The sequence below is a fragment of the Falco naumanni genome, chromosome 2 (assembly GCF_017639655.2).
Source record: "Falco naumanni isolate bFalNau1 chromosome 2, bFalNau1.pat, whole genome shotgun sequence".
In the NCBI taxonomy this organism is placed as follows: domain Eukaryota; kingdom Metazoa; phylum Chordata; class Aves; order Falconiformes; family Falconidae; genus Falco; species Falco naumanni.
The window spans coordinates 70318573-70330938 of NC_054055.1; the positions used below are offsets into that span (position 1 = coordinate 70318573).

Consider the following 12366-nt stretch of genomic DNA (forward strand, 5'->3'; position numbering starts at 1 on the left):
ATTTATGAAGTTAGCCTCTAACTTAGCCAGCTGGCCTTCACTTAGGTTTGTCTATAGCCAACGGAGAGAGAGAGGTTCCTTCAGACACGTAAGTGCAAGTACCTTAGGGTTTAGGTTTTTAATCTTCATCTGGTGGGGTCACTCTTGCTTCACTGAGTACAGGAATTTAAAGAGATGAGCAGGCTGACTCAGACTGGTACCTAAAGTCAGTAAAATTGCTTTTCTTAGATGCCAGATCTGATCTGTAAACACTTTAGAGACCAGATACTTGATTCCCTGATCTTCCTTCAATGAAATAAAGCAAAGGGATTGTATGGACTGAAATACATGTGCACCGATCAGCGCTACCAGCCAGGCTAGCTGTGGAAGCAGCAGCATCATTTTGCCAGTGGGTTTTCTTGAGGACGTTTTTAGCTTTTTCAGCTCTTGGGGCAAATGAACCTTTTTCATTTCTCAGAAAGTTTACTTTTACCATTTCCAGCTCCCAGCCCAATTCATCTCCATTGTTTCTCTATGGCATAGAAACCAGAGCTGAGCGCATGGGCACTGGTGATGTGATCCTTGGTACGGATGGACAGGAAGGGCAGCATGGTCTGCACTCTGGAATCAGCCCTGAGGGCCATCCCCTTTCTATCTAGCTTCGGTGAATCAAAACATTGCTCAGTTACCCACCTCATTCCTTGTTGGAGGTTGCTGCTCCTGCAGCAGAGTCAGCAGAGGGAAAACAGACCTTAGCTGCTCCATCCCATAGTCAATCTGAATTTAACATGAAAAAGAGTCTGCACAAGGGTGCCGAAGTGGAAACTAGACTGTCTACAGTGTGGGCATCATAGCAATCCCAGCAGAGATGTATCACAAAACTCAAGACAAAAATGTCTTAAAACACCGAAGCTGGACATGGGTCAAAGCCCTGGTATGTGCTGGGTCAAACCATTCTTTAAACCATCTGTTTTGTCCCAATCTAAAACTGTTTGGTTGGAAGTACAGAGCTGCCTGAGGTCTTTAAAGTGTTAAAGGAGCTTAAAACAAGCTGTCTTGGCTAGCAGCTAATGTAACTCCCTGAGCTATCATTCTCATTGTTTATGTGCCATGACAAAGATCCCATAGGGTAATCCTTGTTTCTGCTAACTGGGTGCCAAACACGGTGCGAGGCTACAGCTAATATTGAAAATCTGAAGTGAATCACATAGTTGAACAGCCACAGGAAAATGTGTGCAAGTCCTGCAATAAAGCCTTTTGGCTATTTTATTTTATTCTACAAATAAAGACAAGTGTCCATCATTAAATGGAAAAAAATAATAGTTTGAGTTGTATATAGCATGAAACAGTAGTTCCCTTCACAAAAACATTTCTAATTCATTAGTTTATTACAAAATATCCACTCACAAAAAAGCACAAGCACAACCTTTATACTTGTGAAATGAGTTGATATTTCATATACAAAATAATTTCCACATAATTCCATATAATTTTATTTTATATAGAAATAGGTCATTATTACAACAGCTGTACAATACACTACTTTTTATTTAATAATTACATAAAATCTTTCTTAGAAACATATCAACAGAAAACATACAAAAAAAGCGAAAAGTGCATTTCTTTTTTTTCCCCCCAAAGGAAAATTCAATCTTAAATGTTATAATGAAAGAGATATGTAATAGTCTGCAGCATCCCGAGTCAGTGGGCCAAAACACAGTGCATATTTCTCAGAGACTTGCAGTGGGTGAGTTTAGGTGGACGAAGGATCCATGTTGTACTATTGAAGAGCTGCATGATTGTGCTTACAATTTGAGTTGTCCTTTGCAATCACAATTCATATAGAAAACAGTCCAGTGTGAGTTGTGGGGTTTGTTTTGTTTGTTTGTTTTATAGTAATGAAGAACAGTTAGGGTAAGCTGCATAATACTTTTCAGATTCTAAGTCAAGGGTTATGAGCTGTAGACCATCTTCTCCAATGACTGGGCTTTCTCCTCCATTGGATGTGCTAATTTGGCCACAAGAATAAGGAAACAAACTTCTCTTTACAGAAAGTGCCTAAGTTTTGTCCTCTGTGCAGTTGTGCAAAATAATAACAATAATCATAATAAAAATAATCTCTTGTTCTCTCCTCAATAGACCTTTGACGCAGTGCTTTTCATACACAAAAGAAAAACTGAAACAGTGAAGGCCAAGTACCTCATGAGTCTGTTGACAGTCTTTTGGAATTGCCAGCTAGCTTTCAGAGTGACATGCCAAGACTGAACACCTCCTCCCGTGCACCCATTGATGATGGAGGCTACACAGGGTAGTGTTCCTTTTCATTTTGCTCTGTCAGTACATACTGTGCTCACGAGACAGTGCAAACCGAATCTAGCATGCCATAAATGCGCTGTCTGTGGCAGTCTGCACTCTGTGGCGTACTTCTGTCATAGAGCTTTGAAAGAAATGCTTGTGCAAAAGCCAAAACAGTAAGTACAAAGTCATTCTCTTCTGCCCCATGTGCCCATTGGTTAAAGCTAATCGTGCATTGATTGTGCTGGTGGGACTCCTATCGCAGTGGCTGTGGTAAATTTGATGATTCTGATAAGCTATTGCTTCTTCTTGATGTTAGTTGCTGCTGCTGCTGCTGTTGCTGCTGTGTCTGACGATACCCCATATTTCCTTGCTGTGGCGAGTAAGATGGCAGGAGCAAAGAATCAGGTTGCTCATTGTGCAAAGAACTTGGTGTTTGCACCTACAGATAAAATTAAATTCATCGTGGTGTTCGATTCTTTCATGTTAAAGCTCTTTGTCCTCAATATACCGGGTGCTTAAAAATACTATTCGTTTGCTGGCTTTTGTTTTTGGGGCTGTCTGGCATGGTGTTAACTTACCTAATGCTAGAAGGAATGGACAAAGAACATTACAATTAGGCATTGAGAAAGGTTTTTTAACAGGAATGCACTGCTTAGGATCTGCAGGCTATCCTGAAAAGACTCTTTAGAAACAGGGTGGGTGAACATGTCAGAAATTACACAGATGGATGATAGAAAGGAAACAGAAAGGAAACAGGGGAACCTAGTGTACCTCATGCTGTCCCTTCTAGCCCTTCCTTTTTGGGAGTTTACAGTAGGATGTAACCTCGCAGTGGTGAAGTCGATGTGAATTTTGCAGATGCTTTTATTCGGAATGGTATCTGCCATAGTTTTTTCATTAATTCTCAGCTATGATAAGGATTTTGTTTCAATAACAAGAGTTTAATCATTTGAGGTTGACGATACTTTTCCAGTGTTGCCAGTGGTCGGGTTTTACAGGCTCAGTTCAGTTTCTCTTGAGTTAATAGAGACACCTCATTTCCCCCCCTTCCCCTTTACTTTAGCATGCGTTGAATTAGGTCAAAAAATAAGTATTTTTACATCTTCAAATCACCTGGTTCTTCCAGGCAGTGTGCTCTAATTTATCTTCTTTGCCTTGTGGAGCTAAGAAAATATGTTAATTTACTGAGGGGATCCAGATATCTGAACCAGATCTCATTTTATGTCGATGCTGGTAATTAAAAATCATCTTTTGACTTTTAAACTAAGCAAATTTTATACTGACTAAAGAGTACAGAATAAATCCTAAGGCAGCAATTTTCTCCATCTAGAAATACACTTCAAATATATCCAGGATAATCTGATTATGTTTCCAATGTACAGAATTAGTAATTTCCTTTTAAGTATTCTGACTGTTCTCACTGCTCCCTTGCTATACTGGAAGGGTACACGCCACTGTCTCAGTGTCTCACACATTTCCGTGGCTCTAAAATGGCCATTTCTGCCATGATCAGGCTCCTGCTGAAACCCGGGGCCCTGTTTGCACAGCCCGTTCACCTTATTACTCTGTGTGTACATTATATACATCGTCGTCTTTGTCTTACCCTACCTGCAGGTAGCGTTGTTGCTGATGCTGTTGGTGCTGGAGTTGCATAGGTGGCAGAGAGGATGGCTGGGAAGGAGGTGTAGTGGCAAACCCTTGGTTTAACACTGCTTGTCCCATCAGTACAATTGGAGAGCTGCTGCTGGAAGTCTGCACTTCCAAATTTTGAAACATTTGTTGGGTTTGAGAATACCTGTGGGAGAAAGAAGCAAAACAATCAAGAACAAACAGTTGGAAGCAAAAGGATTCTCTTAGGATAGGAATGGAAGTCCCCCATCTTCATAAATAATTCCTAATAAAGAATTACAATGCATGGGACCTGCTAATACGGGCGATGGCACTGTTTGCAGCACTGTTTTACCTTACTCTGTGCATGAGCTAGACGTGGAGGGCAGAATACATCTCACCTCCAAATCCAGACCACAGCATTCATATCCTAGGCTCATTAAACCAAATGGCCTTTGATTTTGTATTAGTGCGCCGAGCTCTGAACTGCAGCGAGAGAGAAGTGAATACGCCTCCTATTCTGCTGCTGCCTGTGCCCCCCTGCAACTGACTGGGGGTGGTAATCTCTTGCAGAAAGATGGCGAAGGTTGGTGACTTCTTAAGCTGCTCATATACATATTGCCCAGTATGGTCAGCAGTTCACATTGCTGAGAGCCACACTGTTGGAACAGAAGAAGCCTCTAGAAGTCCTCTGGAGTGAGGGATGGGACAGAAACAAAACACTCAGCTCCTTTTGCCGGTCTGCTTTTGCACAGCAAAACTTAAATATGTGTTCTTTTGTGAAAAGCTGTGGGCAAAACCACAACGGAGCTATTGCCAGCCCAGCCAAATTCTGTTTATCCTGTAATGGGTGATGAGATCATAGTGTGGCGTGTGTTCATTCAACAGCTGTTCAACATTAGGGGTTAGTCAGAAATGTGACAATTTGGGTACTTGTACTAGGATGTGAGCTCCTAAAAAAGGGTCCTGTGAGTCAGGAAGTCCACACGAACCGGGAGATGTGTCTTTGCAAATCAGGCCTCTTTTATTTAGACGCTTAAAAGCAGATCTAAAATGCTGTGTATTTAAAGTTGACACATTTAACTCAAGATAATCTTAAGCACCAATAGTGATGTCTAGGGAAACAAGTACTGAATACCTGTGTTTCTGAGGTAACATACAGAATTACTTTTAAAGTAATGATGTGCAACCGGTTGCCTATCATTTTAGCAGTTCACAATTATGTACAGTGACAAAAAACAGCCAAGAAAGGAAAAAAGCGCATATTCTGACCGATGTTTTCTGCTTCCTTCAACCAAGTTTTGAGGAGGCAAACAACTGAGGTGCTTTCTTTAGCAGCTTTTCTGAGAGCGCTCAGGCGCAGGGGCCTGTTGGTTCTTTCATTTCTGCTGGTGTAGATTAGCCACAGCTCTGCTGGTGTTACAGCAGCATCTTGCTGGCCAGAGGGCAGGGGCTTTCCCAGCACCAATCATTTCAACCCAGCCAGTGCTGACTTTCTCTCTCACATTTACCTTGGTAGGTCAGCAGTTCCCACGCTGGAGCAAGCATCATGTGAGGGAGAAAAATTCCCCCAGCTTCAGTTCATTAAAATGCCACCGGCATGTTGCATTTCTCCCTGTCATCCTTCTTGATGTGACCAGGCAGGGTCAAGCTGACCCTGACACTGGAAGGCAGGCTCAGCACTATAATACGTTCCCGATATTTGTAACTACTTTGTTATCTTGCTAAAGAAGGCTACTTCCCCTCAAAAGCATCTTTGATGTTTTATCTTTGAGAAGGCACATACTTAGCCTGGGATCCGGCCATGCTGAGGTCTGAAGGGTGTCTTGCATTACAGGACCCAGGCATCATAGGCTGAATAGGCTGGCTGAGCAACAGCCTGGTGCATGGGGGGGGAAAAAAAAAGAAAGTAACACAGTTGTAACAGAAGGACCGCGCAAATCCCACCTTTGGGTAACAGGAGTTTCGCAGGCCTGGCACAAGGCTGGGCGGGGGATCGAACCTGTGGCCCTGGCGGTGGAAGGCGCGCCCTGGGCGCGGCGGGGGCAGCGGGGTGCCTGGCTGCGGGGCTGGCCGCTAGCGTTACAGCGGGGGTGGCCGCTAGCGTTACAGCGGGGATGGCCGCTAGCGTTAGAGGGGGGGCGGGAGTTTCTTTTGCCGCTGCAGGTGGCCGTGGCTTGTGCCTGAGCTTTCTGGGTATCAGCACGCAGTTGTTTCCGTTCACATGTCTAGGTGGATCTCCCACCGCCCACCCAGGGGAGCCGGACACCGCGAAGGAAAAGCGGCCGCATCCCGCCGCGCCGGGGCTCGGGGGCCGGAGGCGGCGCGGCGGCCGTGACCGCGCAGCCGAACCCCGGCCGGGCGCCGCCGGGGCCGTCGTGAGCTACAGCCGGGGCCGGGCCGGGTCGCGCCCTACCTGAGCTGCTGGTCGTGGCTGCAGCCGGCGGCGGGCGGGCCAGGGGTGCCGCCCCGCGGCGGGCCGGCAGGGGGCGCCGCGGTGCCGCCGCTGGCGGGGGCTGCGGCGAACGGCGGGGGCGCGCCGCGGGGGGGGCGGCCGCCGCCCGGCGCCAGCTCCGCGCTCCTCGCCGCCTTCGGGGCCTGGAAGAGAAGGGGAGAGAGCGGGACTGCAGCACGGCCGCCGCCGCCGCGTGGGGAAGGCCCGCGGGCACGGGCCGTGACAGCGCGGCGGGGGCGCGGCCGCCGTTAGTGCCCGGCGGTGCGCCCACCCGGCTGCGGGCAGGGCAGGGGAGGGGACAGCGACCCCCCGCCGGCCGCGGCTTGTCCCCCCCGGCTGCCCCGCGCCCGAAACCCCGGGGACCGGAGCGCTGCGAGAGCGAAGCCGCCCGGTCGTGCCGGCAAGCAGCTGAGCAGGCGCACGACACCCCGTGAAGACACAAGCAAGATTAGGCGTGAGGAGCACCGCCGTAAAAGCCCAATGATGGGAATAAACCTTATTAAAGGAAAATAGTGGTGTGGGGTTTTTTCTATTTATAACACAAATGCACTTTTTAGTCTAATAGAGTCATTGTAATACAGGTATGTAGGAGGTTAAAAGGTACCACTGAGGGGTCTGAAGATAATAGGCTATGTTTGCTGCAGCATCAGGTAGCAGAAATAGGAGCTAAGTTCTCTAGGAAGGGAGTTACAACAGGTGGGTGGAAAAGCAAACAGTGGAAATGCTGAGAAACCAGCAATAAGACAAAAAATATATAAAAAAATACCATGCCAAACCTGCTAGCTAGCTTTCACAGATCTCAGTAACTACTAACTGCAGCTAAACTAAACTGCAGGCGCACTGCTCGGGGGTCTTACACAAATCTCAACGTATCCCACCCACGTGCCACTACAGCAGAGCAGCTCTGTTACGTTGGTGGCACCCAAGTGGGTTCAGGGAGCAAGCAGGGGTAAAGCTTATTTTGAGAGGTCACGCTGCCGGCACCACTACTGCTAGTTTCCAGTCTGGTCAGTCAGGTTTCTTTCAAGTCAACTGAAGAACAGTAAGTCATGCACACCTTCTGCATGCTCCCCTGCTCAAGCTGAAACAGCTGCTCAAGTGACCCTCCTGGCCGAGGTCTTAAAACAGGGATTTAAGGTGAAGTAAATGCTGCAGGGAGACCCTTTATGTAGGCTGCCCTTGTATAGGAGAATAGGGAAGGAAAGGCAAAGGCACACTTCCAGGACTGACATAATTTTACTTGCTTGCTTAATAACAGCTCAGTGTCTTCTTTCCATATAAACGTGTCTCTATGCAAAGAAATGGTTACCTGGCTCGCTATCACACTTGCTTCTCTCAGTGCTTGCTGGTTCGCTGTTTGCGAAGATGCAATTTGCCCTTGAAGTTGAGGACTGGGGACAAGCTGCTGCTGAGAAATGGCCCCTGACCTCTGCTGTAGCTGTTGTGGCTCTGGCTGCTGAGTATTGCTGAAGCTCAGGGACACTGTCGGCTGCTGTAGGAACATCTGGAAAAGAAGGGGGGAGGATTTATTTACATAGCCCAGCTGTCTTGGATAATGAACGTGAAAGAATTCAATCCAAAGATATATTCTAAACTAAAGTTACCATGTTTCTGGATTAGCTGTGCATTTACTGTTAGTTGGAAATCACCTATCTTTCCTACATGAACAGTTCTGCTGTCTCTAGTTTCTTGATTTCTTGTTCTGCAAGTGCACCCATTACTCGTGAAATATGTCCTGAAGGTACAAGTCCTCTATGGAGCAGGCACAGCCCTTGTAAGAGCAGTTCCCTGTACATGCACTGTGTTCTGGGGCATTCTGACCAGAGAGAAGAGAGTAACTCCATGTCCTTTCAGTTCTTTCATTTCTGCTTTCAACAAAATCAGTCTTTCCTTTCAGACAGGGCTGCTTTTGAATTTGTCTCTGGAAATTGGGTTGTTGAATGTTTTTAATGAGGCCACAGTCAGGCCAGAGCTCTCCGTGTTGAATGGCTGTGTCCTTATCATTGAGATGATGTGTAAACAGACAGTCACTGTCATTTATCTGATTTCCCATCAGGTAACTGTCACCTGGCGTTCTTCCTAACTGTGCCATGCATTTGACTTGTGCAGAAGTGCTAGCGGCTCCTCTGTTAGTGTTTCTGTAAATGATATACTCCATTCTTGCCTTGCAACATGAGTCTTTCTTCTTTAAAAGTTGTAGGGCTTGGGAATTTTGGCTTTTCTAGAGGTTATTTCTTTTATTATAGCTGTACAGAGGAAAAAGGCATCTTTTAAAACTATGAATTATTAATGCTACAAGCTATCTTTACAATATTTTGAACATAGCTTCTTGCCACCGAGGACTATAGAGAGGCATGCGTCCTGTGTAGTTGAAGGCATTTTTGGATCTGATTCTGATTCCACACCACTGCTACATGTGTGGAACTCCATTAAGTGGAGCTACTTAGGGTTTAAATGAAATCAGAATCACAATTACTCTTTTCATTATTCATCCATCAGTCTCATGCCTAGCAGTACGTTGGAGGGACACCCTGTAATTAGTACACCTTTCTGCAGCTTATTGCTATATTAACAATTCCCTGAACTATCATGTCCCCTCTAATTTTTCTTGGAAGAAACCCATACCTTTCTCTAAAGGACCGGCACAGTACTTTGCATAAGTACGGGTTGATCCATCATGTTTGTACTTACTTATCTAGCTTTTAAAACATGATTTTTATTTAAATATGATAACTTTTTAATGAATCTATGTGTTCCAAGATTTTACTCAGAAAAAAGGTACAGGCAAAGCTTACATTAATCAGCTGGGAGAGGGGGGCAGTTAGGGAAAATGTTAATGCACCTAAAGCAACAGCTTGTTTCAGGTGCTGTAGGCTAATCACATCTCAAAGATGTGTGATAGAAATAAATGGGTCAAGGAACAGAGCTGGGGCTGCTCGCACTAAGTCTGAAACTAGCTCCGAGTGTTTTCTTTTAAAAACACTGCTCATTGAGTTTGAAGCCATTACATATCAGAAAGACAGATGGTCTTACAACTTCTGCCAAGTAAATAGGTCTTATTCTAAATAAATCAAAGACAGAAATTAGGAAAATTCATATTCTTGTTTATTTTCTGTATATAGAAGCTAAGCTTTGGACACATTTAGTAAATGAACTCAATTAGCAATGAAACTGGTCGCCAATGATATAAAATCTGAAATAAAGCATTTGATATAAAATTCAGAACAGGTAAAGCAAATAGGGTATTTAAAAAATGTGGTGAGGAGTGTGATCCCACTGGTACTGGCCAGATCACTGCAAGTTAAGACTTTTACGAGGATTATCTGGAGTGTCCTCCCTGTGCATCGTGCATGGCACTGGAGAAATACTAAGTTCATCCAATGCGAAGTTAACATCTATCGATGTGAATGTCAGGCAGGGTCTGAACTTGCAGCGAACCAGTAACTTTGCAGGGACCTGCCTGTGTGCATGCCTCACTTCCAGATGAAGGCCAAGGAGCTTACCCTTGAAAGAAAGCAGAGTAACCTACTTTGCGATTACTAGAGTGTGCCACTGGGTAGGAATGTGCACAGTTAATGGTTGGCAGCTAACACTGCAACCAATTTACAACTAAGTTTATCCCAGTAAATCAATTTCATTTGTTCATGTGTTCATATGCTGAGAGGGCTCTGAGTATTTCATACCTATGGACCCTCTGTTGCATTATAATGGCCAAAGCAGCATTTTTACTGTCTGAACATAAATGTCCTGGAAAAAACAAGCTCAAGGTAGGAAGCGATGGTGCCATTTAACCCCTGTCCCCGCAGAACTGGAGTACTCAAGATGCCTCATCAAAACAAGAATTAACCTGAGAGAGGATCGAAGCGTGGAATTTCTACCTGCTAGTTAAGCCTAAAAGCAAGAACATGCTTCATTTTACAAAACTTACTAGTGTTTTTTTCATAGTGTGCCTCTTTTGTGATAGTCCTGTCTGAATTCCCCTGAAACACTGAAATATGGCAGCTTTAATTAACAACAGAAACCCCTTAATAGAGAATGCAATCTTTCCCAGTCTGAGCAAATCCAAGTAGAGAAATTAGCAGCTCCCTAACTGCATTGCTGGTAATGACATGTCTTGTGGCTGATTTTGCGGACTGCGAGGTCAGTGAAGCATCTTACAAATATTTTTTAATTGGCCAGCTTGTTAGCATATGCAACAAAGTACTGAGGGAGGGGAGGGCCCATCTGACACTGCTGCCCCCTCATTCCAAGACAGAGGGTCCCTACAGCTAATGGATGAATCACGCTGGCAAGACATCATGGGGAAAATGTCTCTTTGACTCTACCTGTCCTTTGGATAATCGGGGGATTATAGCCTTCGGGCTCGTCATTACAGACATCAAGACTCTCTCTTCCTGTAAAATACATAAAGATGAGGAGCACAGCACTGGGAAGCTGAGATTCACTGACTTCGAAGGGAGCCTGATTTGCAAATGATGGGTGGCTGGTCTCGTTTGTAGTTCTTGCAGGCTGGTGAGGCTCAGCCCTTCTGCCTTCCTCCCTGTCCACAATTCATTAGCTAGACTGTTCAAATCTGGAGCAGGCACAGCATCCTTCAGACTTCTGAGATTACTCTTGCTGCTCTTGTCCTTCATACTTTTGTTTGTCAGGGAAAGCAGTAACGGGGATTTAATGGGGTTTTGAACACTTTTGTTCAGGGCCCACAGCCCTCCTGCTAGTTTCATCTTTCATCCCACAAGGCGCTTGGAAATAGTTTCTGATACAGACTACCGTGCTCAACATCTGGCTGGTTAGGAAAGTGTTCTTGGTGGACTGCCGTACTGCGGTTTTGAAGATGTCTGAAGGAAATGGAAATCGGGCTTAACTCTCCACAGAGCTACCTATACACTTCTGTAGAAGGAAGCGAACCAGTGGGGAAGGTATGCTAATAAATCTGCTAATGAGGGAAAACCAGAGAACACTTCCCCCTTTTCAGACAGCCTACGGCACTCCCCTATGCTTACAGCTCTTCTACGTGGAATATTAGAGAGACCAGAAATATGCTTGATAGTAATGTGCGCCTGTTTGCTACTGTGCTTTGTAGCTCTGATAATAGACACAGATCAATGTCTGCAGGCATCCAGCTCCCTGAATGATGAAATCTGTGCGGCAAAGCATGTGGTTGGATTATCTGATTTAACAGTTTACTCCTTACTGCTTCTGAGTCACAAAAGTGCTGCATGCAAAAGTGTGAGGCTTTCTTTTAAGCTGTCCCTAAGCAAATAAGACAAAGCTAATTCCTGGTCTCACTGTACCCCTGCAGCAGCACTGTAATTTCTTTGTGGTTTGGGTTTTTTTAAACCAAGAGAAAGTGGGAGAAGGGAAAGACCCTGGCCATAAGTCAGTGTGACCGCTCGCATCTCAACACCTTGTTTGATTGCTCTGTAGAGACCAAAAGGCACCCAAACTGCAGAGGATGGCCCTCCCCATTCAGCACTGCCCCTTCAGGCAGCTATGCAGCCCCTGTGCTTCCAAGCTACCCTCTACCCCCCGACTCTCAGTTCTGCATCTGCGTTAAGCTGGGAAATGGCCAGTACTGACACCATGGAAGTTGTACACATCTGAAAATACTTGGTCTAATCTGGTACAGTCTTCAGGGGGGAGGATATCACCCAAATGGTATAACTCAGAGCTATAAATTGGTATGGGGTGGGCAGTACAGAACTACCCACCATTTACCCTCTGGGCCTCCTCTTCTGTCTGCTTGAGGCCCCGTAAGCATACTTGAGAATCTGTCCCATGATCTTTGGGTTATTAAATGCACCCTAGTGCACAGGGAAGACAGCTATATAAAAATAAAATCTGTTTCCTGCATCTAAGTATGTGCTCTGATCTTCTATCTTTGCCTGAATTATGAAAAAAAACCCCAAAACAAAACAGTGAGTGTATGTGACTATTGAAGACGTCACCAGGGAGAGTAATGGTTTTCACCCAATTAAAAAGAGAGGAAGTGAGAATATCACGTCTCTTGATATTCATAATAACAA

At 45.2% G+C, this 12366-nt stretch overlaps 1 protein-coding gene across 3 annotated transcripts in view; it reads right to left on the minus strand.

Annotated features, from left to right (window-relative positions):
• Window positions 1-1213: 1213 nt before the first annotated feature.
• Window positions 1214-12366, minus strand: part of NPAS2 (neuronal PAS domain protein 2) — a 107603-nt gene continuing 96450 nt past the window's right edge. Inside the window, exons 17-22 of one of the 3 annotated variants that reach the window (XM_040584730.1) lie at window positions 7650-7844; window positions 6302-6483; window positions 5672-5764; window positions 3886-4072; window positions 2856-2861; window positions 2620-2716 (exon numbers count right to left, since the gene is read on the minus strand). In XM_040584730.1, coding sequence (XP_040440664.1) covers window positions 2856-2861; window positions 3886-4072; window positions 5672-5764; window positions 6302-6483; window positions 7650-7844 — 663 coding nt within the window. In that variant the 3' untranslated portion in view covers window positions 2620-2716. Of the gene's footprint in view, window positions 2717-2808; window positions 2862-3885; window positions 4073-5671; window positions 5765-6301; window positions 6484-7649; window positions 7845-12366 lie in introns of those variants that run through there. The other 2 variants (XM_040584728.1, XM_040584729.1) reach the window with 2 other exon arrangements.